At 41.0% G+C, this 25,947-nt stretch overlaps 1 protein-coding gene across 1 annotated transcript in view; it reads right to left on the bottom strand.

Annotated features, from left to right (window-relative positions):
• The window catches only part of b4galt2 (UDP-Gal:betaGlcNAc beta 1,4- galactosyltransferase, polypeptide 2), a 129,159-nt gene extending 125,610 nt beyond the window's left edge, over positions 1 to 3,549 (bottom strand). The window contains exon 1 of the mRNA XM_054596484.1: positions 3,186 to 3,549. Within this exon, the coding sequence (XP_054452459.1) occupies positions 3,186 to 3,534 (349 nt within the window). The 5' untranslated portion in view covers positions 3,535 to 3,549. The remainder of the gene's footprint in view (positions 1 to 3,185) is intronic.
• Positions 3,550 to 25,947: the final 22,398 nt, after the last annotated feature.

Raw genomic sequence — 25,947 nt, 5'->3', positions numbered from 1 at the left:
GGTGTGAATGCCAAATCCAGAGTCAGCGACAGCCAATTCTAGGCCAAATAATGGAACTCAGCTTTCAGACAAATAAACCTGACAGCTTTATCTCCCACTCCCAATTGCAAAGCATGTTACAAACCTCATTATCGAATGACCAAAGCAATAAGTAAAAACAACAAAAAAAGAAAGAATGGAAAAATGTTGATACCTCCACAATGGGGCTCACAAGGGATTGAGTTTATAAAAAAACTAATTTACCGATGGAACCGTTGGAAGAAAATAAGAAACGTATTTTCACTGCATCAGCAGAATTCAGCTGTGCGTTATTCGACAAAAGGAAGATGAGTATGTAATAGCAACAACTACATACAGCAATGAAAGGCTGTACACGAGGGACGAAAAAAGATAACTCAATTAACAATGGGAGGAATGGGAAGAAAAAGTGAATAGTGTGAAAACAAATCGATATATAATCAAACATGTGTTTCAAATCAAATCCGGTTCATTTGCGAGGCCTTAATTGGTGTTTCTGGTCAACAAAAGCAGTGGCTCATGACCCCAATCAGAGCTCTCCAAGAAGACACGACAAGACAACACATAGCACCTGCAATCACAAAATAGCAATTATAAAAGTTTAGCAGAGCGTTTCTTTATTTGCTTTTACTCATTAAGCATCAGAGCAAACGGAGAAATCTGTGTGAGATGAGCCATCTGTGTTTGTGTACTTGCTTGGACCGTGTTTCTGCCATCAGATGACAAAATGGATATGATACCACTCTCGTCGTTGGTATCAGGATCAGTCGAACAAAAAACAGCGGGATTTAGTTCCTCCTTCCAGAGCTCTATTATCTCTGAGTATTCATGACAGAGAGCGGTGATGTGTGTGTGTGTGTGTGTGTGTGTGTGTGTGTGTGTGTGTGTGTGTGTGTGTGTGTGTGTGTGTGTGTGTGTGTGTGTGAGAGAGAGAGAGTGTGTGTGAGAGAGAGAGAGTGTGTGTGTCCACTATGTAATTATAGATTTAGTAAACCAGAGGCTTAGTGTGACTCAATCAACCATCAACCTCTGGTTTGATGGGTGGATGGATAGTGATGATAATGAGTGTGTGTGTGTGTGTGTGTGTGTGTGTGTGTGTGTGTGTGTGTGTGTGTGTGTGTGTGTGTGTGTGTGTGTGTGTGTAGGTGTGTATCCAGTGTGTAGAGGAACACATCTATGATATGATTGAGGGATTGCCTCCACAAGGCTCTCACCGTGGCGACGGCTGAGACAGTGTCTAGGGCTGCAGCTATAACAATTACAAGGACCCATTTATTGGTTAATGTAAAGATAATTTGTTTAAATTCCCGATTCATCTAACAATTAATTTACCCCTAATAATGTCAAAACTTTGAATCTGATTAATATTTCAATATTTTATTATTAGAACTTGTGTTAAAACTTAAAATGGTTATGACAACGATTGATTTCATCCTAATGCACTAATATCAGTGAAGATAATCAAATGTATTTTCGCATCAGTGAGGGGCAACCTTAATCATTTTAAGGATTTACAAACTGTAACAACAGTCTGTATCGTTAGTTTAAGCCATGTCCTCACTCATACATGGTCAGGCCCGACTTTAATGTATGTTTTCAGGCACAGATTGTGAAACACTGAATAAAAAGTTTGGAAGAAAAACTGCAAACCCCTATGAAACAATAACACTTTCTACTCAAGATGCCTGCAAACATCCGCAGCGCTAAGCATCTTAATTAATGTAGTTATTTTAACTTGTGTTCTTCTTATTTAAGAAAATAAAAGCACAAAATAAATATGTTTAGAGTTCTGGTTTGTTCATGTGCTGCTGTGTGTGCTTTCAGTGTGTGTGACTGCATGAATCTCTGCTAATAGCCCCGCTGTGAGTCTATAAGGTTGAAAAAGCACAGTGTAAATCGTTGACATTAAATCCATTTTATGTTGCCGGCTGACCCAGAAAAAACAAAATTACAGGGCTACACTTGCTCTCCCGCTAATTGGAATTAGACTGGAGATGCATTTATTTACTGAATATAAAATAGTACGCTCCAGCTTCGAGTCCGATCAAGGTCTCATCTCCGCTTTTCATTACACTAATCAATGACCTGCAAATCCTCCGATATCGGACATAAAATATTCGCAGGCCATAACAACATATACAACAAGCCGGCTGGACAAACAAATCAAACAAATTAGTCTTCAGGAAAAGGTGATTAAGCAATATAGAAAATGATTAAAATAGAAAAGTCACATTTCAAGCTCATTCATGCAGATCAAAAACGTCTTTATAATTGTATAAGCTGTAAATTTACAGCACAGAACAGAAGCGGGATGACTTAGTGTACAGTCAATAGGGCTGTGCTCTTGGTTTTTCAAGCTTTGGGGAAATCTCATGGTTGTAATTGTTTTTTTCAGCAAAATGATTAAAACATCATGTTTGTTTATGGCTGATCAAGACTGTTAAGCAATAATGAGAAAAAGACCTGAAACACCTGGAAGGCTGTCATAAGCGCACAAAAAAAAACACGTTATCCCATACAGCTGTGGACTGTCATGTTTCAACACAAACGCAAAATATCCACGTTAATGATCAGTTTCACCACAGAGAAGTCTGCAAAGCATCTGCTTCACCTGCCATTTTTGTTTCGACAAGACCACAGACCGATATCTGCAGATTGCTGGGTAGTTAACATCTAACTGCTGGGACAGACTGGATGAACTAAAATTGACTCTCTACTCCATCAACTTCTCTCAGAACTAGAGAAAAGGCCTCGACAACAAACACCACCTGCGAGAACAGATCCGTTTGCAGAGTATTTTAGTCAAACTGTCACTCTTGTTGATGCAATGGTTAAATTTGCCATGAGATAGCCAGAGCCTAAAGTTGGCCGTGCCTGAAATCGTGAATCACCTGGAGTCACAACAGTTCAGCAGGTGTACATATTCTATACTCATCACAGTTTATGTAACTGTTATGACCCAAGACAGCTACTGTAGTTTTCATCTATGTTACTTTTGGAAAAAATAACCCATTTGTGTTGTAATAAGTTGCTTTTCCCAATGTAGCAATTTTACACAAAATGCGAAAACAAAAAAATGATTAATTGAATTAATTGGGTACATGAATCATTATTTATAGCACTTGGAAATGGAAAGTTGAGGAGTACCCTTTGACATTATTACTCACCGAGGCCGGGCGGGATCTCAGGACACGGCGGCAGCGGTTTGGGCGAAGGCGTCTGATTGGTCTCGGGCTGCACACTCGGCACCAGCTGCTCCCCCGTGGCCAGGTAGCTGGCCAACGTCGCGTTGGGCCTGGAGAGGTTGTAATAGTAGTAATGGTGCCCGCTCCCTGCTGCTCCGCTGACGTTATTCCTGGACCCGTTGCGGCCGTTGTTGAAGCGGCTGAAGAGGTCGAAGCGCTGCGTGTAGACATCGAAGTACAGGATCATCATGATGAGGAAGTGGAGCAGGCAGAGCAGCAGGACACCTTTACAGATGCGCTCCAGAGTCCGGCCCAACATCAGCCGGGTCATGGCCGAGGACGATGACCGCCAGCCTCGACAACGCTGGCGTGGGGCGGCTACAGACATCCGCTCATCCTACCGGCTGCTATTAGATCACTGATAAGGACATGTGGTGAGCTGATACCCGACTATCTGACTTCTGCAGGGGTCATGGGGTCATTAATGAGGATAGGGAGGCTACACAGTCGGCTACACTTAAAGTCTGAGTTGCCAGCTCGTTTCTGGTGCGTCCCCAGATTCCCTGCATGACCAAGGTACTAAAATGTTGTAATCAGCCTCAATCCCTGAGTGAGATAATCCAGGAACTCAACCACAAACTGATTTAACTGTAGCCAATATGTATTTATGATAAACGCAGTATAATCTAAGACATAAGGCCCCGATTTCAGATAAATCTGCACTGATATGGACATGTGATTATATGTGGAGTCTTAATGTTAAAAGCCTGTCCAATTATTCCAACGAAGACCAGTTAGTCCATCATCTATTGATCCTTCAGTCCAGATGTCCTCTTCTTATGGCATCTGTTCAGTCAGACTTTTGTCCTCTTTTCTGGACGTCTTAGGCCATGAAAGTCTCAGGCACCTGTAAGAAAATAAAAGACAAAGAATAAATAAGGATGAAGCTATTCATTTACGTTTAAATACAATTTAATTACCCTAATTTATCAAATGTTTAAGTAAAAGGATGGCTGTGTGCCGTTAATGTTTTGACTGCTTACTTAACCAATGCAGATGAAGGGACATTAATCATAGCTGTACTTTTTAAATGAATACAGTGACTTCGCTGTAAAGAATCGAACCGAACATAGTTGATCTTCCTCTGTCATTTTTACGAGTATTCATTGTCTTTGTTCTTATAGGATATGCCCGGTTGGAGAGCAGTGAAATACATTACGAAGTTCACTCTTTGTAGAAAAAGAACTACACATTTGACAGAAACAGAACCAACTACGAAAGCAGCTCCAGACGCAGGCAAACAAAAAGCTATAACTGGGCCTTTTCAGACAAATTGGCATGCACAGTCAATTTTCCAGTCAAGTGGTTTAAAAAGCATTTATGAAGGAAAGAGACGGCAGGAGGGAATACACAATGCAGTGAACATATGAGCAGAGGAGAGAAACGGAGGGCACTTAGAGCTTTCCCACAGGCAATGCTTATTGTAGCTTTATGGCTTTTCAAATCAATGAGAGAAAATAAGAGGACGAGGTTGAAGTAGAAGATAAAAACACTGGCCGACACCAGACGTGCTCATGAAAAACCAGCAGAGTCAGAGAGTAAAGAAAGAGAGGGAGGGATGAAAGTCAAAATACTAATTCTGGTAATTGGGAAAAGGATGGATAATGAATGCTTGAGTCAGCTCAGAAGTTTTACAGTGGTACTTAACATCACAGATATCACCTGGGAAAAACCCTAAAATGTGGCAAATGTTAAGTATTTTAAGAATATCTTGCATTTGTGGAAATGGGCTATTCCATCAGCCAGGAAGACAAGCCTATAACAACTTAACTCTAGACGGCTTACTTTAAAGCCTTTTAATTATTTATTCTATTTATAGTAATAGTGTTTACTCATATCCGATACTGAGACCCCGCCTGTATGTTTGGAAAAAGAAAAATACTGTTAAATAGATTTTGGTATCAAACTTTTAATCTCTTTTGGTACCAACAGAAAATTGAAGCACCAAGTATTTTATACTGTCAAGGACCAAAAGTCTGATTTATAGCTCCCATTATTTATTCTGTGATCAGATAGCTTCTGACTTAAATACAAATTAGATTTCTAACTTTGAGAAGGTGCAGACCAGTGTGAGCTTGAATCCAAGTCCAACAAAACAGATATCTTGCTTTCATCTAAGTGGTGTTTATGGTTGCTTCCAGTTTGTAGGATTTTTTTAGAACAACTGGAAATTTGGTTAAAGGATGGATGGACAATGACCTGATCTGTTAAAGACAAAGGTACAGAGATTTTCCTGGAATAAGATCTATCTATAACTATTAACAGATGTAAGAAAGTATACTGTTTCGAAAATTTAGGTTACATTACATTACATTACATTACAGTCATTTAGCAGACGCTTTTATCCAAAGCGACTTACAGGAAGTGTATTCAACATAGGTATTCAAGAGAACTACTAGTCACCAGAAGTCATAAGTGCATCTCCTTTCTTAAACAAGCATCTAAAAGCATAAACCAGAGCAAAAGTATAGTGCAGAGGCAAATTATTACGAATACAATAAGTGCAACAAACTAATACGAATACAATAAGTGCAACAAACTAATACGAATAGGATAAGTGCAATAAACGAATATGAATAGGATAAGTGCAATAAACGAATACGAATACAATAAGTGCAACAACTAATACGAATACAGTAAGTGCAACAAACTAATACGAATGCAATAAGTGCTACGAGGAAGGCTCAGGGTAGTACTTCTTGAAGAGGTGAGTTTTCAGCCTGCGCCTAAAGATGCGCAGTGACTCTGCTGTCCTGACGTCAGTGGGGAGTTCATTCCACCACTGAGGGGCCAGGACAGAAAAAAGCTGTGACCGGGTGGATCGGCCGCAGGGTCCTCTGAGCGACGGGGCAACCAGTCGCCCCGAGGCAGCAGGTTAATTGAGTACAGTATTTTTTTCTTTATATTAAAAAAATGGAGATTGAACCTTTTACCCGTTGATGGGTAATGATGAAAGCTTGTATTTGATAAAAAATAAAATATTTGTCATATTTTGTGTTTTGTATTTAAAGTGATTTCTATTTTTCTTATAAAATGTTGCATCCATTAGGTGTAAACATGGTATTTAAAAAAATATATAATAATTGAAAGGATGATTATAATGTTGTTTTGCATATTTAGTATCTATAGTGCAGACAATTTAAATATATGACCTGCTGCCTGTCAAGAAAGTTGTCTGCCTCTCTGCCTCGTGTCTGTATTTTGTCTGTGGGCAGCAAAGTTGAGATGAACAAGACTGTGTGTGTGTGTGTGTGTGTGTGTGTGTGTGTGTGTGTGTGTGTGTGTGTGTGTGTGTGTGTGTGTGTGTGTGTGTGTGTGTGTGTGAGTTAATGAGATGGCTATCTGCTTACGGGGACGCCGCACACCAGTCGCACCATAATGCTTGTGCAGGTCAGGATTTATTTCCCGGCTGCGCAGCTCTTCAGTGACTAAACAGGCCGCCGTTCGCTGCATCAGGGGTGAATTCATGACATGTAGTGAGGCAGTCGGACAGATAATCAGTCAGTCAGACAGAGGAGCCTTGCCCAATTTTCTGCTTCAACTACGGAGCTCAGGGACAAGAGGAGTTTGCCCTCGATGTCCAACAGGTGTTGAACCATGTGATCAAAAATCAGTAGCAGAGTAAAAGTAGAAATAAATCCGGGATCGAGATCCTGTTTTGCTCCGGATGACCAGCTGCACACGACTTATGAGAGATCAATGTAGATACAACACACATCAGTGCTTTTCTCTCATGTGAGGTATGAAAACAAAGCCCATGAGGACTAAACCCATCCACACCTCTGCCTCCTTATTTGCTGGCATTGCGCTCAACTGACTTTTCTCGAGGCAACAAGTACTATCTTGGGATTTGATTTTTTTTAGGGGGGGCTTGAAAAAGGTCAGCAGACCGAAACAAAAGACAATAAAACAGTGTGTAGAGGAAATTTCTCGTCTTTCACTTGCTCCTGTCTCATTTTATCTCCTTTCTCTCTGCTGGACATCTCACTGTGGTTGTGTAGAAGGCGGTGCCAAGTGTTCACTTTAAACATCATATGTAAATATCACCAACAAAGTCAGGAATGAGTCTATGAATTCTTTGAAGCTTGTAAGTCATGGACCAATGAGATGAGAGAAGACCCAATATGTTACCAGCTTATCCAGGGATCCCTATAACTCCCTTTTTAACAACAGCAATAAAATTCACAACAGTCCCCTTCATATCATGTCCGCCGATGGGAACCCACACTCAATTGTTATGAAAATATGTGCAGTGGAATACAGCTGCCCTTTTTCATCTCCACTCAGTTTCAAGGCAGTTTCTTACATGAGCAGAACAATGAATGGACAGTCCAGATGACAATTTAAGAAGAAAAAGAAGACTGATATCAAAAGAGAGATTATAAACAAAAAACCATGATGGAGCGCTAGAAAAATGTGGCTTAAAAAGGTACAACTTAAACCTATCAATGACACAATATAATATAATATAATAACACACACAATGTGTGCGATATCTGAATTTTGTCAGGATTTTGGTGTTCTCTCTACCACAGAGAGCAGTGGGCTCACTAGAACTTTTTAAAGAGCATATGGTCAAAGTGAACTAGTGGGATCATAAGGTGTCGGGTTACACCTCACTAAGGTTTGAATTCATTACCTATTTAAAAATAAAAATAAAAAGCGAATGCAAAATAATCAATTAAACTTGAATTAATTGATGCACTTCAAAAATATGAAGCTGAAGCCAGCAGAGTTAGCCTAGCTTAGCATAAAGACTGGACACAGAGGGCAACGGCTTCCTTTGTTGTGTCCACAGGTTAAAAAAACCTACCATCACCTATAAAGCTCAATATTCACACATTATCGTATTATCGTCCGTTTAATCTGTACAATTGTTCACAATGTGTCAAGATATTCCTATAAACTTGCCAATGAGGAGTTAATAACTACCAAGTAACAAAGTAATAATGAGAGAAATCACATTATCATGGTCACATTGTCGACCTGTATGGACGTATATATGTCAGCTGGTAGCCGAGCAGCCAGTTATTCCTTAAATTCCTTTAACTTGCATTATCTCTACTGACCAGCAGGGGGCGACTCCTCTGGTTGCTATAAGAAGACTGATTGTATTGAAGTTTATGGGGAAAAAAACACTCCTAAATGGATTAATTAACTCAGTGAACATTGTAAAAGAGTTTCTGGTCCCAATCGTTGGTTTCAAGTCTTCAATACAGCATCATGTTCATTTAGTAAATTATGGTCCCACTTTTGGTAAAATGGACCATAAAGCAAGGTTTGCTTAAGGGCGTGCCTCTAAAGAATACAGCATCTCTACCATGTTGTCACTCCTCTGTAGTCCAAATATGGTCACTTCCGTTCACTGATTGCAAAAAAGCAAGATGGCGACGGCCAAAATGCCAAACTCAAAGCCTCATAACGGCAGTCTACAAACCAATGGGTGACGTCACCATGACTACATCCGCTTCTTATGGACAATATATTAGTGATGAAACTGTCAGCCGCTATTGTCTTTTTGGTATCATTGAAATTGAAATATCTTTCAGTTAAATGTGACAACTTTCTCTACAGAACATCTCCAGTTAGGATGATGTTTTCACTTAAGAGTGGAGTACAAAATCAAAGAGTAGACTGTTTCAAGCACGGCTTCAACCAGAATTTAAGATGTGTATTCACCCAAGCTTTAAATTATTTAAAATATACAAGGTCAACTGACCTCAGAAAGAGAGGGAATAAAACTTAACATGAAACTTAACAGACTGTCATTTTTATTTCATGTTTGCTAATGTAGGGAGGATATATTTCAATGTTTATGTCACTTTCTTGTTTTTATGTGTTGCTCTGATCAGCTCACTCCTCAGTTCTTGACGAGCTAGAAGCCAAATGAGGTCTTTGAACTCATCATCGAAATATGGACTGGTGCCCTTATGAGACATTTCCAAATACTGTACAAATGCAGCCTTCTGGCTTTCCATGTGTACAGTTCTACATTTATCACAACATGAAAACATTCATGCAAAAACACTAACACGCAGTCAGAGGGGAAATACTGTGATGCATCTGTAGGTGAGACAAGAAGCAAACATTTTGGGATGGTTTTCTTTCCCCCTGTTTCACCTGGGTAACAACACTTTGTTTTTCACTTTTGGATTTATATTTTGGAACGCGCCGCCAGGGGAAACTCTTAACACCTTTTCAGGTTGGTTGCGAAAAGGAGGCACAGGGATTTCCAAAAACGTTCTCTCTGCACTGCACTGTATTTGTCCTCAGGAAATAAACAGTATATGTTCAGGAAGTGTCAGGAAGTGGATGGGAAATATTATGACTATTGGTGCAAAACAGAGGACATAAGGACAGCAGACAACACGTTTTAATTGATATACACACAAACTACTGATTCTATTACAGCATCTGTAGTCTGAAATGTTATTTTTATGGTTAAGAAAATTAAGTAGGCATAAATACACCAATGAAAGCTAATGTTTGAGATCTCTTAAAGCCAGATGAAGAGCTGAGCTTTGCACCTTAATCTAGATCAAACTTTATGTTGAAATGTTTGAAAATCTAAATGTTGCTTCGTTTTTGTAGTTCAGTATTTTATTATTGATATGAATATTAGATTATTTTCTTACTCTTAATTCAAGAATTAAAAAAGCTCATCTGAATGTTAAACTTTTTTTCTTTTTTTTGCCAAGTTCCTCCTTTAAGGTGCAGCCCGGAAATTTACATTTTAATAACACTGCAGGGCTTAGTTTTAGTTCTGTGGCTTCAGGCTTTGTGACCCTCACAGACCTGAATGACACTGTAGAGTAGATGAATTCCTGTCCTAAGTGGAATTTTACAGCATTTTAGCACTGAAATGCTACAGAGAATATAACACATGTACATGATTTGGCGATGAACAATTTTGAAAAAAATAAGGAACTGCAACTATTTTGACTTATATAGCAATTGCAATACGTTTGCAACATTGGAGGCTATGATACTTCTAATTTTTTATTTTTTTATTTTCATTATTCTAATTTAATTAAAAAACCTTCATATGATTATGGTGGGATTTTTGCTGGGATCAGAACTAAACAAAGACGTTTCCCTAAGTGTGTAGAACATGACGTGTAGGCCAGGACATCATCTGCAGCACCACAATCTTAAATAATAAAACTGTATTTTTGACACGCATATTGCATTTACCAAACATTGCGACCAGGCCATATTGAGATTTCTATACAATTACAATAAATTGTGCAGCCCTAACATGATTCAGTTACAGTGTGTATATGTTCAAACCAGTCTGTCACAAAGTGCAGTCAGTCACATCCAGGCGGTAAGTTGCAGTATATCGGCCGACACACTTCAGCGTCCACATGAACATTTGCAGGCTTTAAAGGAACTCTTTAAGACACTGTACTTGTTTAATAATTCCTGCTCTTGTCACATAAATGTAACAGATGCCTCTTTTTTCAGACTTAACACACTCTCTCTCACACACACACACACACACACACACACACACACACACACACACACACACACACACACACACACTCACACACACACACACACACACACACACACACACACACACACACACACACACACACGTATCAAAAAGCACATTCGGATGAAGTGCCAACTAAAGCTTACAGAACGTCTACAACATCTGTATCTTAAAATTTTAATTGGTTGCCAGACGGGTGGCCAGACTGGTAATTTGTGAGGGTACATAATTCATCGAGTCGAGAGCAAGCATATGCTGGAAGGAGAGATGGTCTCTGGCTGAACTGAGGGCTTTTAATGTGAAGGGACAACTCAACACGTCGAAATGTTGAGCAGCAATGTCTGTAACACACAGTCACATTAACAATTCTATCCTTTTAGAAATCACAATGGCCCCATTTATAGGATATAAATCATTATAGTCTCTTCCACTGGTCAGATGGTTCCATTTAAAGTTTATAGCGCTAAGTGAAGAGCTGCTCTAGAGACTATTAATCCTCCACTGTTAACTACTGGTCAGCTCCACTGGAACATGTGTGAGTTGAGTTCAGCCTTAGATGCAGTACACGCAGGGCCAAAGGGTCAAAAGCAAGCCTGGGGAATTATAAGTTTCCCAACTTCCGTTCATTAAGTCTACAGCGGAGCCAAGATTCAGTGAATGTCAATGAGTGATTCGAGGAAACTTTAAGTGCAAATTAAAATATTTCTTAATTATTTCTTCTTTCACTCACATTGTATAGCAGTTTGTCTGTGCAATGCAACCTCTCATTCCAAACAAGTAAGCAGAATTGTCAAATATTCAAAAGTGCGGCCGTGCCCCAAATTCTCCACAACAACAGGAACACAAAAGGAATCAGCAGAACGCACGTCTGAGATGTGCACCTAAATTGTTTGTATGGTGAGTATCATTAATATGTGTGAATAAAGGATTATCTTATCTTAACGGTATGTGTATAATCAGGGTGCTCTTGTTATCAAGAAGAAGAGACCAACATTTGGCAAATTCAGAAATGCTCTGTAACATGTTATCTGCTGAATTGTATAAAGAGAATGTACTGACAAGAATAAATGCACTGAATGTAGCGATAGCTGTCCTACTAGCTTGTCTTCATATCAACTAGCTAGCGATTACTTATTTATTGATTCATATTTTTTGTCTTTTCTTGATTTATATATTTGTGTCTTTTTTCTTTTTACTATTCTACATTTTTATTATTAATCTTATTATCATTATCATATAATTCAATATCTAAATTGCTGCCAATTCATTTTTAGTCAATCTACTTCAGGTTTCAGATCTAAAAAGAGTGTATGCAAATAGCAGCATAATCTAATGCAGGGATACAGTGAAAAACTATATCTAATACTGCTGGCAACGCTGCAACACTGCTGCCTGCAGTGCACCATATAAGTACCATAGGAGCATGAGACTAGTTATGTAAAAGGAAATGCATCTGCACTTTAAGTTACTAGCAACAACCATTGATTTTTATTGTTCTTTAGTTTCATTTTCTTTAATTTTCTTTCAAAGCAGTGCAGATTGATTGGCATCTTTATACAAAAGCCATCAATGACTGCTTTTTACTGCAGTTATGTATTGTAATGTATGTTTGCATAATCATAATGAAAAACACAGTTTTTTTCTTCTTCCAACACATTCATAACAATCTCCACCTGTTCTCTCAGCTGTTCTCACACCTCTTACTGTGTCAGGCTGCCTTCCTACCAGGTGAGTCCCAGCCAGGTAACAGAACACTTCACAGGATCCCCATCAACACATCAACCATCCAATGCAGAATCACCTTCACACTTGGGTTATGTGGGTGAAAAGAAAATGACCTTTATAACTATATCTGCAAGGAGGTTTTAGTCTGGCTTCAGGGTCAGGTACAGAGCAGCAAACCCTGGAGCTGTTAGGAGATCAGCTTCATGCTCAAGGGCACCTTAGCAGGGTACACAAACAAGGACACACGTGGCTTCAACTGCTGAATGTTAAGTAATACAGTTGCATTGCCTGCGGCCGACTCCTCCACATAATGTATTTCTATCTATTTAGAATCTGAGAGCTCGTCAAGTAAACCAAGAATATGAGACTGAACACAGGCCTTGATTTTCCTGTCAGTAACATCATCATTGATCATCTGTAATAAGGTTTAATGCAAGAGCAGAAGGCCCTTCTTTCCCAGCAGCACTAAGAGATGCTTCACACACACACACACACACACGCTGCTACATCTAGATCTACATCTTTATTCTCTATTTCAGTGTTTCTTTAGCAGAACTTTAGCATATGTTCCCAGTGGGGCCCTCAGGCTACGAGCCTTGTTTTGTTTATTTTATATACTCATCTTTACCAACTGATGTGGAAGACAACAGATAACACTCCCACTTTCATCCTTCTGTAGAGATTTACTTTGTCTGTACAGCTTTGACAGCCTCTTACTACTGACCACTTGTTTTATCTTTCTTCAGTTATTAATGCAGCTTTGATAAATATTTTCATGTGAATGGTGGATCATATCACTACTTGTATGTGAAAGGTGTCACTAGTGATGAACCTATAGAGAATTATCACCTAACTGAACAGTAATTGTTGAGTGAAATTTGTTTGCCTCCGTGTATCTGACAGCATTATGGCATTGTGTTTCTGGGTAATCCGTACTTCTGTGAATTCTGTCTATTTTCTTGAACACAATATCAATCATTTCAAATTTGTCCACTTGGACTCAAGGATGAACTGATTCACATAGATTTTGGTGGTCAAAGATCAAAGGTCAGGGTAAATGTGACCTCTCGTCTGTCCAACTCTTGTGAACTTAATATCTCAGGAACACCTTGAGTGAATTTCCTAAAATGTATCACAATCGTCCACTTGGACTCAAGTAAGAACTGATTAGAATTTTGTGGCAAAAAGTTGTTGTGGCTTCATAAAACACGTTTTGTCTGATAGGACAAAATGATGAAGTGATGACATTTGTTGACAGACATGCATGTAAACTGCTACATAACTGGTTGGCAGAAGCAAACAACGCAAGGCGGTGATGCTAGTTTAGCCCTTGTCAAGAGTTAGAAGAAAAGGTCGATACCACTCTTATTTATGCCAGTCAAATGTGAAGCAGTGACTTGGTCAGGCACAGTCACTTCCTGAAATTGCTCTTGTGGTTGCCTGGTAACTGCTGAAAGTCAAGAAATTGTTGGCACTTAACTTGGTGTAATTGATGAGCTTTAGAGGCACATTTTTTTTTAACCATTGGACAGAGCCAGGTTAGCTTTTTACCCCTGTTCCAGTCTTTGTGCTAAGCTAAGCTAAACAGCTGCTTCATACTTAGTGCACAGACAGACTTTCCCGTTTCGAAAGCAAATATATAAAAAATGTCAAACTGTTTTGGATGCTCTCACAACTCACACAACGCCGTATTCAGCCAAAACAGTTAGCTGTTTCAATGAAGACGCATTAAAAAAAAAACACTGTACACAATGTTCCCAGCACAAAGCTGCAGACAGACACAGTTAGCGACTAGCTAGTGAACATATTGGAGCATTTAGCAGCAAGAGACCGATATAGCCCTCAGGAGTTGGTGGAGACTAAAACAGAGCTAAAAGAGAAGGAATATTGGATACTTAAAAGGTAATAATAAGTTAGTGGTGTCAAATTGCTATTGCAGGTTTTAACAATTCATATAAGACTGTAAGAAAGGAGCTAGGAAAAATAAGAAAGAAAGTTGGCAATCTTAGCTGGATGAAGATCACAGCCAGAGTAACTCTCTCTCTCTCTTTCTCTCTCCTCTCTTTCCCCTCCTTCACTCTCTCTGTCTCTTGAGCCCCGGGCCCCTTGCGTTTTAACCTACAACCCAGCCCTCCCGGTCTTATCAAAAATGCATTAGCCATGCTACACTTGATAGTGTGAAGCCTCGGAGCTCTCTCGTGGCTCCAGCACATCTTGCTGTGGGCAAGTTCATCTCCCACAAACCGACCGGTGCACAGTGGGACGAACATAAGTCACCCTTTAACACTGTGGACTGATGCATTATAAAGTAGCTAAGTCTACATTCACTGTGCACAAAAAGAGGTCAATTGTCTCATAAAATGTCAGTTTTTTTTACTTATTTATCTGTATTTACGATTTTAAAAATTTAGTCAGAGGTATTGCAGTTAATCTTAAATCCAATTTTTCAACACTACGAATCAATTTTCAAAGAAAACCACAGTGTAGTCCTCAGCGCTGAAGATTTATTTCTCTGACTGAGTGATATCATAAAAATGAAGAAAGAGAGATGGGGGGAGGGAGAGGACGGATGGAAACAGAGAGACAAAGACGGAGCACACTACACGCTGTCATTACCAAGGATCTGGGTCACGTCACTAAGAAGCAGGGCATGATGGTAACGATACAACATACTGTGCAAAATGACCTACTGTCATACTGTATCCTTGTCTGTTTCAGCCCAGATCATAAAACAATATAATCTTGTAGAACATCTACAGCTCATAGACATTTAAAAAATATCAGACACACAAATATAATCTTGCTCCCAATTTCTCACATCTTAAAAATAGAGCTGCGACAATTAGTCGTCTAATTTGAGTCAAATAATCATCAAGAGAAAATGAACCAGAAACATTCTGATAAATTGAACTAGTTTTGAAGCAAAAATGGTAGAAAAGACACTGTTTGAACTTTTCAAATGTGAATATTTGGTGTTTTTTGGTGTCCTGTGAATATACTTGGATTATTCCTCAGAAAAAAAGATATTGCATGATGTTATTGACGAAATGCTCAGTGAAATTAAGAAAAGACTCAAGCGGAATCAGACTACCTGTAACTTTTTGATAATATGTGTTAAATTGTAAATAAAATAAATACAGTTCATTGAATCATCATTGTGTTATATAACAAAACACCCAAGAGAGTCCACTATCCCCTGTATCAGAGGACCAGTAAGTCAGTTAGGATGTATCATACGTCACCAAGTCACTGAGTTTGAGAGCACTGATGGAGTCAGCGAGCCTCAGTGTTGACGTTTTGGAAATGCGTGATGGTGCGTCATGAATGAATCAACCACTCCACTCCACCAAAACCCTAACCTTTCAGTGTTCATTAACCGACTGGATTCAGCAGTTTACTGAATTCATCCCTCATCCTTACAGAAAAATAATGTCAGTGATAAAACAAAAAAACAAACAAACTAAAGGAAATAGATTATATTGATAGGGCTAAAGTGATATGTAACAGTGAGTGAAAAAGACAACTGTTTACACCAATAGCTGTTCAATAGATTATAATATGTGGCAGTTATCATCAATCAATCTATCTATACATAAGTTTAATTGCTGTCCAGAGTGGTTTCAAGTTATATAATAATAATGGGGAACTTTTGTATACATAGTAATGATGTAATACTCAAGATCAGTCTTAGTCTCGCACTAGTCCGATCTCCATCTTGGCTCCATCCCCTCATAGTCTCGGCCTTGTCTCAGTACACTCAGTTCTTGGTCATGACTTGGTCCCGGTTTCATGTGGTCTTCATTACAACACTGCTACAAAGATGAAAGGTCATCAGTAGCCTGAACATCTGTCTGAACTGCCATTACCTTTTAATTACTCAGCTTGACGTCATGTTTGTGATGCCCATTTTCTATTTTGGGAGGCCAGGTTATTTTGCAATACAAAAAGACAACATCAGTTTTGATTTTTTGATTAATAGTTTAGGCCATTAATTAAATTAACCAAATCGCAAAATATTGACTTGTTTTATATCATAAGAAATTGAATAACTTTGGGTTTTGGACTGTTGGTTGGATGACATGAGCCACATATTTCACAATTTTATGACTTGTGGTTACCTTTTTAAAAATACAAAAAAAAAATTGTGTGTATCTTGAAAAATGAACAAAACCATTACTTGTAGTCCTACACCCAACCATTTCAATCTGTACTGCACTGCTAGCTTTACACTGATCTTTTTATTGTATATTCTTTTCTTTATCTGCTGGAAGCTTTATGGCACAAAGTTGAGTTGTGGCAAGAACATCTTCTGCTGATGAAAGACAGGTAAACAACTGAAAGTCAGACTTAAATAAATCACTTGCTCCCTGTTAATCTGCTTCAGCAAAGCCACAGAAGAAAGCCTGAAGTGGATTCTGCAGCAGATCGTTGTCCCACGATAACCTTTGATTTGTTCTAGATGGGTCTAATAGCTCAAGGCTGAAGTGTAGATTACATGATCCATTGCTGTCAGAGGTGCACGCCTAAATCATGTGTCAGTCCTGCCTGAAGGTAGGATTGAGACGACAACCTGTTTACATTGAGCCGGGTTTATACTGACAGGGCTTCATGATTTGTACTGTGTTTGTGCCACTTTGATAGATGTTTGTTGCTAAAACTGCAATAGGCCTGTATTTTTACCAATAATAGAAATATCAACCACAGAGAGAAAGGCAAAGAGTACAGTTTTCTATCTATCTATCTATCTATCTATCTATCTATCTATCTATCTATCTATCTATCTATCTATCTATCTATCTATATTCAATCTCAATTTAAAAGAGAGCGCAATTTTTTTATCATAATTGCTTTTAATAACCATATGCTGTTGTTTTGACAAGCCAAAGGACGTGAGTTTTAGCTGCTGGTTGTTGATTTCACCAGCTGTAATGATAACTGTCGCCAGCAAATTTAATCATCCGTAGCCAGTTAACATCCATGAGTTCGGCCATAAAACTCCAAGCTGTTGTCTGTCTAGCGTCCGTAAAACGGTTAAACAGGAGACCTCAAACAACAATGTTGATTATGACTGTTTGTATAATTCATTTTTAAGCCTTGAAGAAGATAGATAGATAGATAGATAGATAGATAGATAGATAGATAGATAGATAGATAGATAGATAGATAGATAGATAGATAGATAGATAGAATATTCGTGTACCTTTACAATGGACCAGAGAAGTGATGTTATAAGCATGACATCTTTTCAGTTTAAAGTCTTTGCTGAAAAAAATCATAAATCACAGTATTGGACAAACAAAAATAGATGATGGTGTTCAAAAGTCAGGGGGTAGCCAAAGTTTTTTAAACTGAACCAAATTTCATTTCACTCTATCCAATAACTGTTGAGACATCTCACAAAAAAAAAACATAAATGTCAACCTCATAAAGGCACTAGAGGAACAGTCAGGTATCGTCAAAGACTTTGAGTTTTTATTCTGGATAAAAGTGGAGGACAGACCGACATTGTCCTCCTGCTGCTGGCATGACTAAAATGTTACCACCTGTTAATTCAGCATCTTACTAAGCCTGTGTTGTGCCTTTGTGTTTCCCACAATGGAAACTTCCACATAAACTGCTATGCTTCACCTTGGATGTCAAAATCCCAGTTATGTAAAGCTACAGCTGATAAATCATAAGTATGCATAAATGCTCACTGAAGCAATAACTATTCAGCGTTTATTATGTAAGGGATAATAATTGAGGGATCAGTCAATAGGGTTATCTGATCTTTCCATCCATCCATCCATCTCCTTCCGCTTATCCGGGGCCGGGTCGCGGGGGCAGCAAGCTAAGGAGGGTCCTCCAGACGTCCTTCTCCCCAGCAACACTTTCCAGCTCCTCCTGGGGAACCCCGAGGCGTTCCCAGGCCAGACGAGCTATATAATCTCTCCAGCGTGTTCTGGGTCTACCCCGGGGCCTCTTACCAGTTGGACGTGCCTGGAAAACCTCTAAAGGGAGGCGTCCAGGAGGCATCCTGATCAGATGCCCGAGCCACCCTACGAAGGAAGCTCATTTAAGGCTGGCCCGCTTGTCATTTCGGCCGCTTCGCGATCTCATTCTTTCGGTCACTACCCAAAGCTCATGACCATAGGTGAGGGTTGGAACGTAGCTGGACTGGTAAATCGAGAGCTTTGCCTTTCGGCTCAGCTCCTTCTTCACCAAAACGGTCCGGTACAATGCCCGCATCACTGCTGACGCTGCACCGAACCGCCTGTCCATCTCCCGCTCCATTTTACCCTCACTCGTGAATAAGATCCCGAGATACTTGAACTCCCTCGCTTGAAGCAGTGACTTACTCCCAACCCAGAGGGTGCAATCCACCGTTTTCCGGAAGAGAACCATGGCCTCAGACTTGGAGGTACTGACTCTCATCCCGACCGCTTCACACTCGGCTGTGAACCGCCCCAGTGCGTGCTGAAGGTCACGTTCTGAAGAAGCCAACAGAACCACATCATCTGCAAAAAGCAGGGATGCGATTCTGAGGTCCCCAAACCGGAAACTCTCCTCCTCCCCGGCTGCGCCTTGAAATCCTGTCCATGAAAATCACAAACAGGATTGGTGACAATGGGCAGCCCTGGCGGAGGCCAACACGCACTGGGAACAAGCTCGACTTTGTGCCGAGTATCCGGACACAGCTCTCACTTTGGTCATACAAGGACCGAATGGCTCGTAGTAACGAACCAGGTACCCCATATTCCCGCAGTACCCCCCACAGGACTCCCCGAGGGACACGGTCGAAGGCCTTCTCCAAGTCCACAAAACACATGTAGACTGGATGAGCAAACTCCCATGCACCCTCCAACAGACCTGCAAGGGTAAAGAGTTGGTCCGCTGTTCCACGTCCAGGACGGAATCCCATTGCTCAGTCCAGGACTCCCGCATTGCTCCTCCTGAATCCGAGGTTCGACAATCGGACGGAGCCTCCTTTCCAGCACCCTGGAGTAAACTTTCCCGGGGAGGCTGAGCAGTGTGATACCCCTATAATTGGAGCACACTCTCCAGTCCCCCTTTTTGAAAATGGGAACCACCACCCCGGTCTGCCACTCCACAGGCACTGTACCCGACTTCCACGCGACAGTGAAGAGACGTGTCAACCAAGACAGCCCAACAATGTCCAGAGCCTTTAGCATCTCCGGTCGAATCTCATCCACTCCTGGCGCTTTGCCGCTGAAGAGCTTTTTAACTACCTCAACGACCTCCGCCAGGCATATGGACGAGTCTTCCCTGAGTCTTCAGACTCTGCCTCTTCCACAGAGGACGTGTTGGTCGGGTTCAGGAGTTCCTCAAAGTGTTCTTTCCACCGCTCGACAATATCCCCAGTCCGGGTCTGCAGTTCTCCCCCCCTGCTGAGCACAGCCTGAGAAAAGCCCTGTTTCCCCTTTCTGAGTCGTCTCACGGTTTGCCAGAACTTCCTTGAGGCCATTCGAAAGTCCTTCTCCATGGCCTCGCCGAACTCCTCCCACACCCGGGTCCTCCCCCGCCACCTGATCCAACTCACCACCAGGTGGTGATCAGTTGACAGCTCTGCTCCTCTCTTCACCCGAGTGTCCAAGACATACGGCCGCAGGTCTGATGACACAACTACAAAGTCGATCATAGACCTTTGGCCTAGGGTGTTCTGGTACCAAGTACACTTATGAACCTCCCTATGCTCAAACATGGTGTTTGTTATGGACAGTCCATGACTAGCACAGAAGTCCAACAACAAAGCACCACTCAGGTTCAGATCGGGCAGGCCGTTCCTCCCAATCACACCCCTCCAGGTTTCTCCATCGTTACCCACGTGAGCGTTGAAGTCTCCCAGAAGAACTATGGAGTCCCCAGTCGGCACCCTTTCCAGAACACCACCCAAGGACTCCAAGAAGGCCGCGTACTCCGAACTGCCGTTTGGTGCATAGGCACAAACAACAGTCAGAGACTTTCCTCCTGCGATTCCCAGTCGCAGAGAGGTGACCCTCTCGTTCTCCGGGGAGAACTCCTGAACAGCGGCGCTCAGCCGGGGGCTTGTGAGAACTCCGGAAAAGGAAAAAGTCCAGCCCCTCTCCAGGAGTTTGGTTCCAGAACCGGTGCTATGCGTGGAGGTGAGCCCAACTATATCTAGTTGGTAGCGTTCCACCTCCCGCACCAGCTCCGGTTCCTTCCCCGCCAGAGAGGTGACATTCCACGTCCCTAGAGCTAGTCTGTGATGCCGGGGGTCAGCACGCCCAGGTTTCCACCCCAGCCTGCCGCCCAGCTCACATTGCACCCGACCCCAATGCCTATCCCTGCGGGTGGTGGGCCCACAGGGTGGCGGCACAATGTAGCTTTTTCGGGCTGGGCCCGGCCGGGCCCCATGTGCCAAGGCCCGGCCACCAGACGCTCGCCGGCGAGCTCCCCTACCAGGTCTGGCTGGTGCCCCGGTTTCCCTATTCCGGGCGAGGTGCCACTACCTTGTATCGTCCGATTCATTGAGGTTTTGTGAATCGCTCTTAGTCTGACCCCTCCCCCGAGACCACTTTGCCTTGGGAGACCCTACCAGGAGCTATTGCCCCCGACAACACAGCTCTCAGGATCACTGGGGCACACAAACCCCTCCACCACGATAAGGTGGCGATTCATTGGAGGAGGTGATCTTTGTGTTTGACAAATGTCACCTAATGAAGCCCGTGGACTTCTCTAGGCGTTTCACTGATGTAACGAAGACATTAACTAAAAACAGAACCAAGCAGAAATAAAGAAATGATGAAAATATGAAAAGAGCTGAGTGTGGGAAGGCAGAAGAGAAGAGAAGAGAGTAAAAGCAGAGCTAATCAGAACAGAACTCCAGCCTTCTACCCGCTCAACTCTCCTCCACTCAGCTCTGCCCATTCGGATATTAAATTGCCTCTCAGCCGTCTGTGATCTGAAGGAGGTTGGACTTTTTTAAAAGTCTGCTATCACATTGCTTTTCTGCTCTTCTTTCTGCTCCCTCTCATCAAAGAACAAGTGCACCCTGCTTTGTTTTAAAAAAAAACACGGTCTCACTTCCTTTTGTAAGTTTGTTTTACCAAAATTAACAAGAAACGGATGAAATCAATGAGACATCGCAGAATGGAGAGGTATTTCATGCCAACAATTAATATCACTGAAAGTCGGAGGCTGAAAGCCATTAGAGGAAATTCTCCTCCAGTGTTACATCCGCTGTTTCTCAGCATGCAGGCTGCACTCCTGTTATGCAAATACAACAAAGTCCCGTTTGTAGCCGCGATCCATAGACTACAGTGGAAACATCATCAACTCTCTCTCTCTCTCTCTCCTCTCTTTCTCTGTGTCTCCCTCTCTCTCTCGCTCTCTGATCCAGCTGCTCTTTTGGCAACGGAGCAAAGAAATAAATGAAGTGCTTCAGCGGAAGGAAGGCTTCACTAGAGAAGGATTGCGGGGAGAGGGAGTGAGATGAGGATTTGGTGAGGGGTTTTAAAGACATTTTATTTAAATGAGTGTCTTTTTTTGGCTTAAAAACATCAGCGGGACATTAGGCTTAGGGCCACTCCTGTCCAATTATGCTTCCAATGGATATCGATTTTTAATCAACCTGAGTCCTTGGATGCTATTTTTATTTTCTTTGCTTTATAATTGGAATATTGAGGATTTAATATGGCCTGTAATGAAAACAGTGCGGTGAATATTTTGTAACTAACTATTGGGCTCATCTGTAGCTCTGTACTCCCAAACCACTTGTCTTTCTACAGGGGGGGCACCCGCGGGAATATTTTTTGGTTAGAAGCAGCAACATCCTGGAGTCTTGTCATCACAGCCTGTCTACCGTTTCCCAAAACGTCAAAGTATTTCTTTAAATAGCACTGCTCCACATGCGGATGACGCACATTTTGTGCTTTTTATGAAATTGAGATAGTGGAGAAAAGACAGAGGCAGAAAGAGTGGAACGATGGAGCAAAGCCGGATTCAAAACAAGGAACGTGGTTCATCGTCTGCATATTAACCCCTCTCAAGGCTGCACTTCCAAAATGAGCAACAGGAATAATTGGAAACAGGGAGTCTGACAAAGGTAAATTATAAACAGGATGCCGCGTCGGGTTGTGCGCCACTGCGTTGTTCACATTCGAATAGAAAACAATCCAATCAAACTGATTTTATTGCTGATGCTCGCTTGCGTAGCATTCAGTTAGCATATTGTGTAATGGACATAATCCGCGAAAATAGACATTGGAATAGTTTGAACCAGTCAAGTTGCTTAAAATGTTGGCGTTGTATGTTTCTGTAAGCCATTGCTACTCTGGATGTTGAAGTTCTTGCGTTTGTTCAGAGCAAGTGACGTCGTACAACAAGACACGTGCTGAGCAAGTGAGGTAGTATATGCAGAAACCGTTACTGAAAGTGAGATATCATTATAACGAGAATAGCAAGCGAGAAAGTCCACCAAGGGCAGATGGGAGGGGTGGTGGATGAATCAAACAAACACAGGACTTTCACCCAGGAGACGCTTTTTGTGTTCCGTGTCAAACCATGTTATAAAACATTACGTAAGAAAGTCCACTCAGGGCTCTTCACGCTACTAAAGTTGTTACGGTTTGAAAGTTATTATTTTAACATAAACCATTATCCTTTTTCTTACCTTGACCAAGTAGTTCTGTTGCTTAAATCTAACTGATCATTTCACAACTTTAACCACTTGGCATTGTGAGATGTCTGCAGGCGTGATATGAGGCTGATATCAAGAGCATTTTTGGGTCAGCAATGTGAACAGTCAAAGTATCCAGTGTTTTTGCAGAAACTTACAATTACAAAAAGAAATCTGGCAACAGGGTTGTTCGAATCTATGTGTTGAAATTGTTTTCACCAAACTCTATTAATAATAACAATGAAAACAGGGATTTCATTGCCCTGAAAAGAATAGAAAATAAAACAGTAGTAATGACTTGAAGCTGATAGTTGGACCTTTACTGCAGTCAAAAAAAAAAAAGAAAGTGAGCAAATGTAGATAACATAACTAATACAAACACACACAACTTCTCCTAACTTGCCCCCGCGGTTCATCAGGGTTTGTTCACAAGACAATAAATCCCTACTCGTTAGGACCAACAAGGTGAGGAGATGAACTAAAGGAATCCAATTTAAAACATGCGCTTTGGTTTAGACCTACTATACAAGGCTTCATGAAAGATCATAGCAAGCTGTGCAGGACTGAACAGAGAAAAAGTGACAGTGGAGGAGCTGATCATATTTACACAGAGCTGATCCAAACACTCCGTTGAAACAGTGATATAACACGCTTCGCTCAAGCGAGCTACAGCACACAGGAGACCTTTTTTGGGCTGAAAGTAAACATTTTTACAGGCTGTCCAAAGTTATTTCTTCTTATCATAAAATATATATGAACCCTCAGTCAGAGCTCATGGAACAGCACAGTGGAGCAGATCTATAATTATAATAAAAACACCACTGTGAAAAGCTTCTACTTAGAACTTTGTTCTCTCTTTCAAAACGTAAACAGAGCCCTGAGGACATTTCTACACAAGCTCTACACAAGGTGAGAAATTTGCCAAGTTATCTCTGCCAGGAGGATTGTGCGATCAGTCGCATATGTGCGTGCATGCATGCATCGGCGAATGAGTGTGCACCTCTGCGTCTGTCCAAGGCTAATCTGGAATTCTGCTGCAGCAAACTGCAAACACAGTATTTGGGGTGCCCAGTTATGGCTGCATGCTCAAGGATCTGTCGTGTCTGCCTTGACATCCACTTTCTCAAAAAACCTTGCATTTCCTGTTTTATACTGCTACTGACTCCTCACTCACTTCCACAACATTTTGCTAATAACATTAGACTAAATGACTAAATAGCGTCAGTTAAGTTAGCATGATCTGATGTTTCCCACTCTTTCTAATCTGCATGAAAACAGCTCTTAAAATCTCCATTTATCTATATAAAGGAAACAAAGGATTGGCAGTTTGATATTGCCTGGCTCCCTTGAAATTATTTTTGGCAGTAATGTGATGGTTTGTGATGCTAAGGTGACTTCCAGTGTACTGTTTTACAAATGTTTCCACGCAATGTGCCAAGAATTTAGGACACAACCTAAGCAAGGAATCAACACATAGCTGGTGCAACCTTATCGACGTGTGACCCTCTGCTTCCAGGATAGCTTGAATAACCGCAGAGGCAACCCTGATAAACAACAACAGGGAAAAAAAGGCAGCACTCCAGAGTAAAATAACATATTGGCAATCAATAGGCGGATGCATTTCCGGATGAAGTCGTCATGAGAGCATGTATATAAAACTACGTGATAAAAGAAAGACAAAACCACCACCCTGTCACCTTTAACTGTAAAGCCTAACGCCATAACCACCTCTCTGCTCTCTGAGAAGCTTCAAGCCAAGTCACAGGTTTTCAAAGCAGATGGCCAAAAGATGAAAACATGTTTCTGCAATATCACCGCACATGAGTGAGCTTAACTGGTCCAAGATATGTGCTCTGTAATAGTGAACTGGTATCACACAGTTCTCATTAGCATAATGAGTTTAATGTCGATGTTTTGATGATTTTAAGGTGATTCTTATGTTGAATTAAAAATCCACCCATTGAGCTTTTTTCTTGACAGACATTTTGATTTAGAAAATGCACAATTGTTACGAGAAACAATAACAATGGCTCTGTTCTATTAACGTGTACCAGACAGTGTGACAGTGAGCCAGCGTGCACAATACCACGACCCTAAAGCTAAATGGAATTCAGCCATCTTTGATATCATTATTAACACCTGCTTTTCCAAAGCTGTGACAAGTCTAAATGTTTTCTATGATAAAGGTTAATCAATCCACAACTGAGCAGACACAATGTATTCGTGATGACCATGTGTTACAGTCAAAAGCTCCAGAACGAGCAAGAAACTGGTCTGTGAATTGAGATTGTTTTGTCAAGTGGGGAAACTATCTTCCAGGAATATTCAAGTACATGAGAGACGCACCGGATTACACAATATTGAGTTGAATATATGATTATTGTATCACAGGGGTTTATTAATGGTTTCCCTGTTTATGGAGGAAGAGTGTGTTTGATTGACAAAAAAGAATCAGCTATTTGACCATTTTACTTTTAGTCAATTTTCATGTTAAAATACCAAACATTGCATTATTCTAGCTTTCTGCTTCTCTCTCATCCTATGTGACAGCAATCTGAACATCGTTGGTTTTGCACCATCTGTCAGTCAAAAGAAGCAATTTGATACCATCACACATGGCTTTAAGGAATAGTGAACTTCTCACTACATTCTGACGTCTTATGAAATAATGAATCATGATAATAATCAGCAGATTACTCAATACTGAAAATATCTGTTAGCTGTCGCCCCTTTTTCTAAACGGTATCTGGCTTAACTTTATAAACTATAAATACGAGTACAGCAATTGTAGTCGCACTGAATTTGAAAACAACAATTTA

The sequence above is a fragment of the Anoplopoma fimbria genome, chromosome 3, assembly GCF_027596085.1.
Source record: "Anoplopoma fimbria isolate UVic2021 breed Golden Eagle Sablefish chromosome 3, Afim_UVic_2022, whole genome shotgun sequence".
NCBI classification, from domain to species: domain Eukaryota; kingdom Metazoa; phylum Chordata; class Actinopteri; order Perciformes; family Anoplopomatidae; genus Anoplopoma; species Anoplopoma fimbria.
The sequence above is the reverse complement of the archived record's forward strand: the minus strand, read 5'-3'. Positions and strand labels throughout refer to the sequence as shown.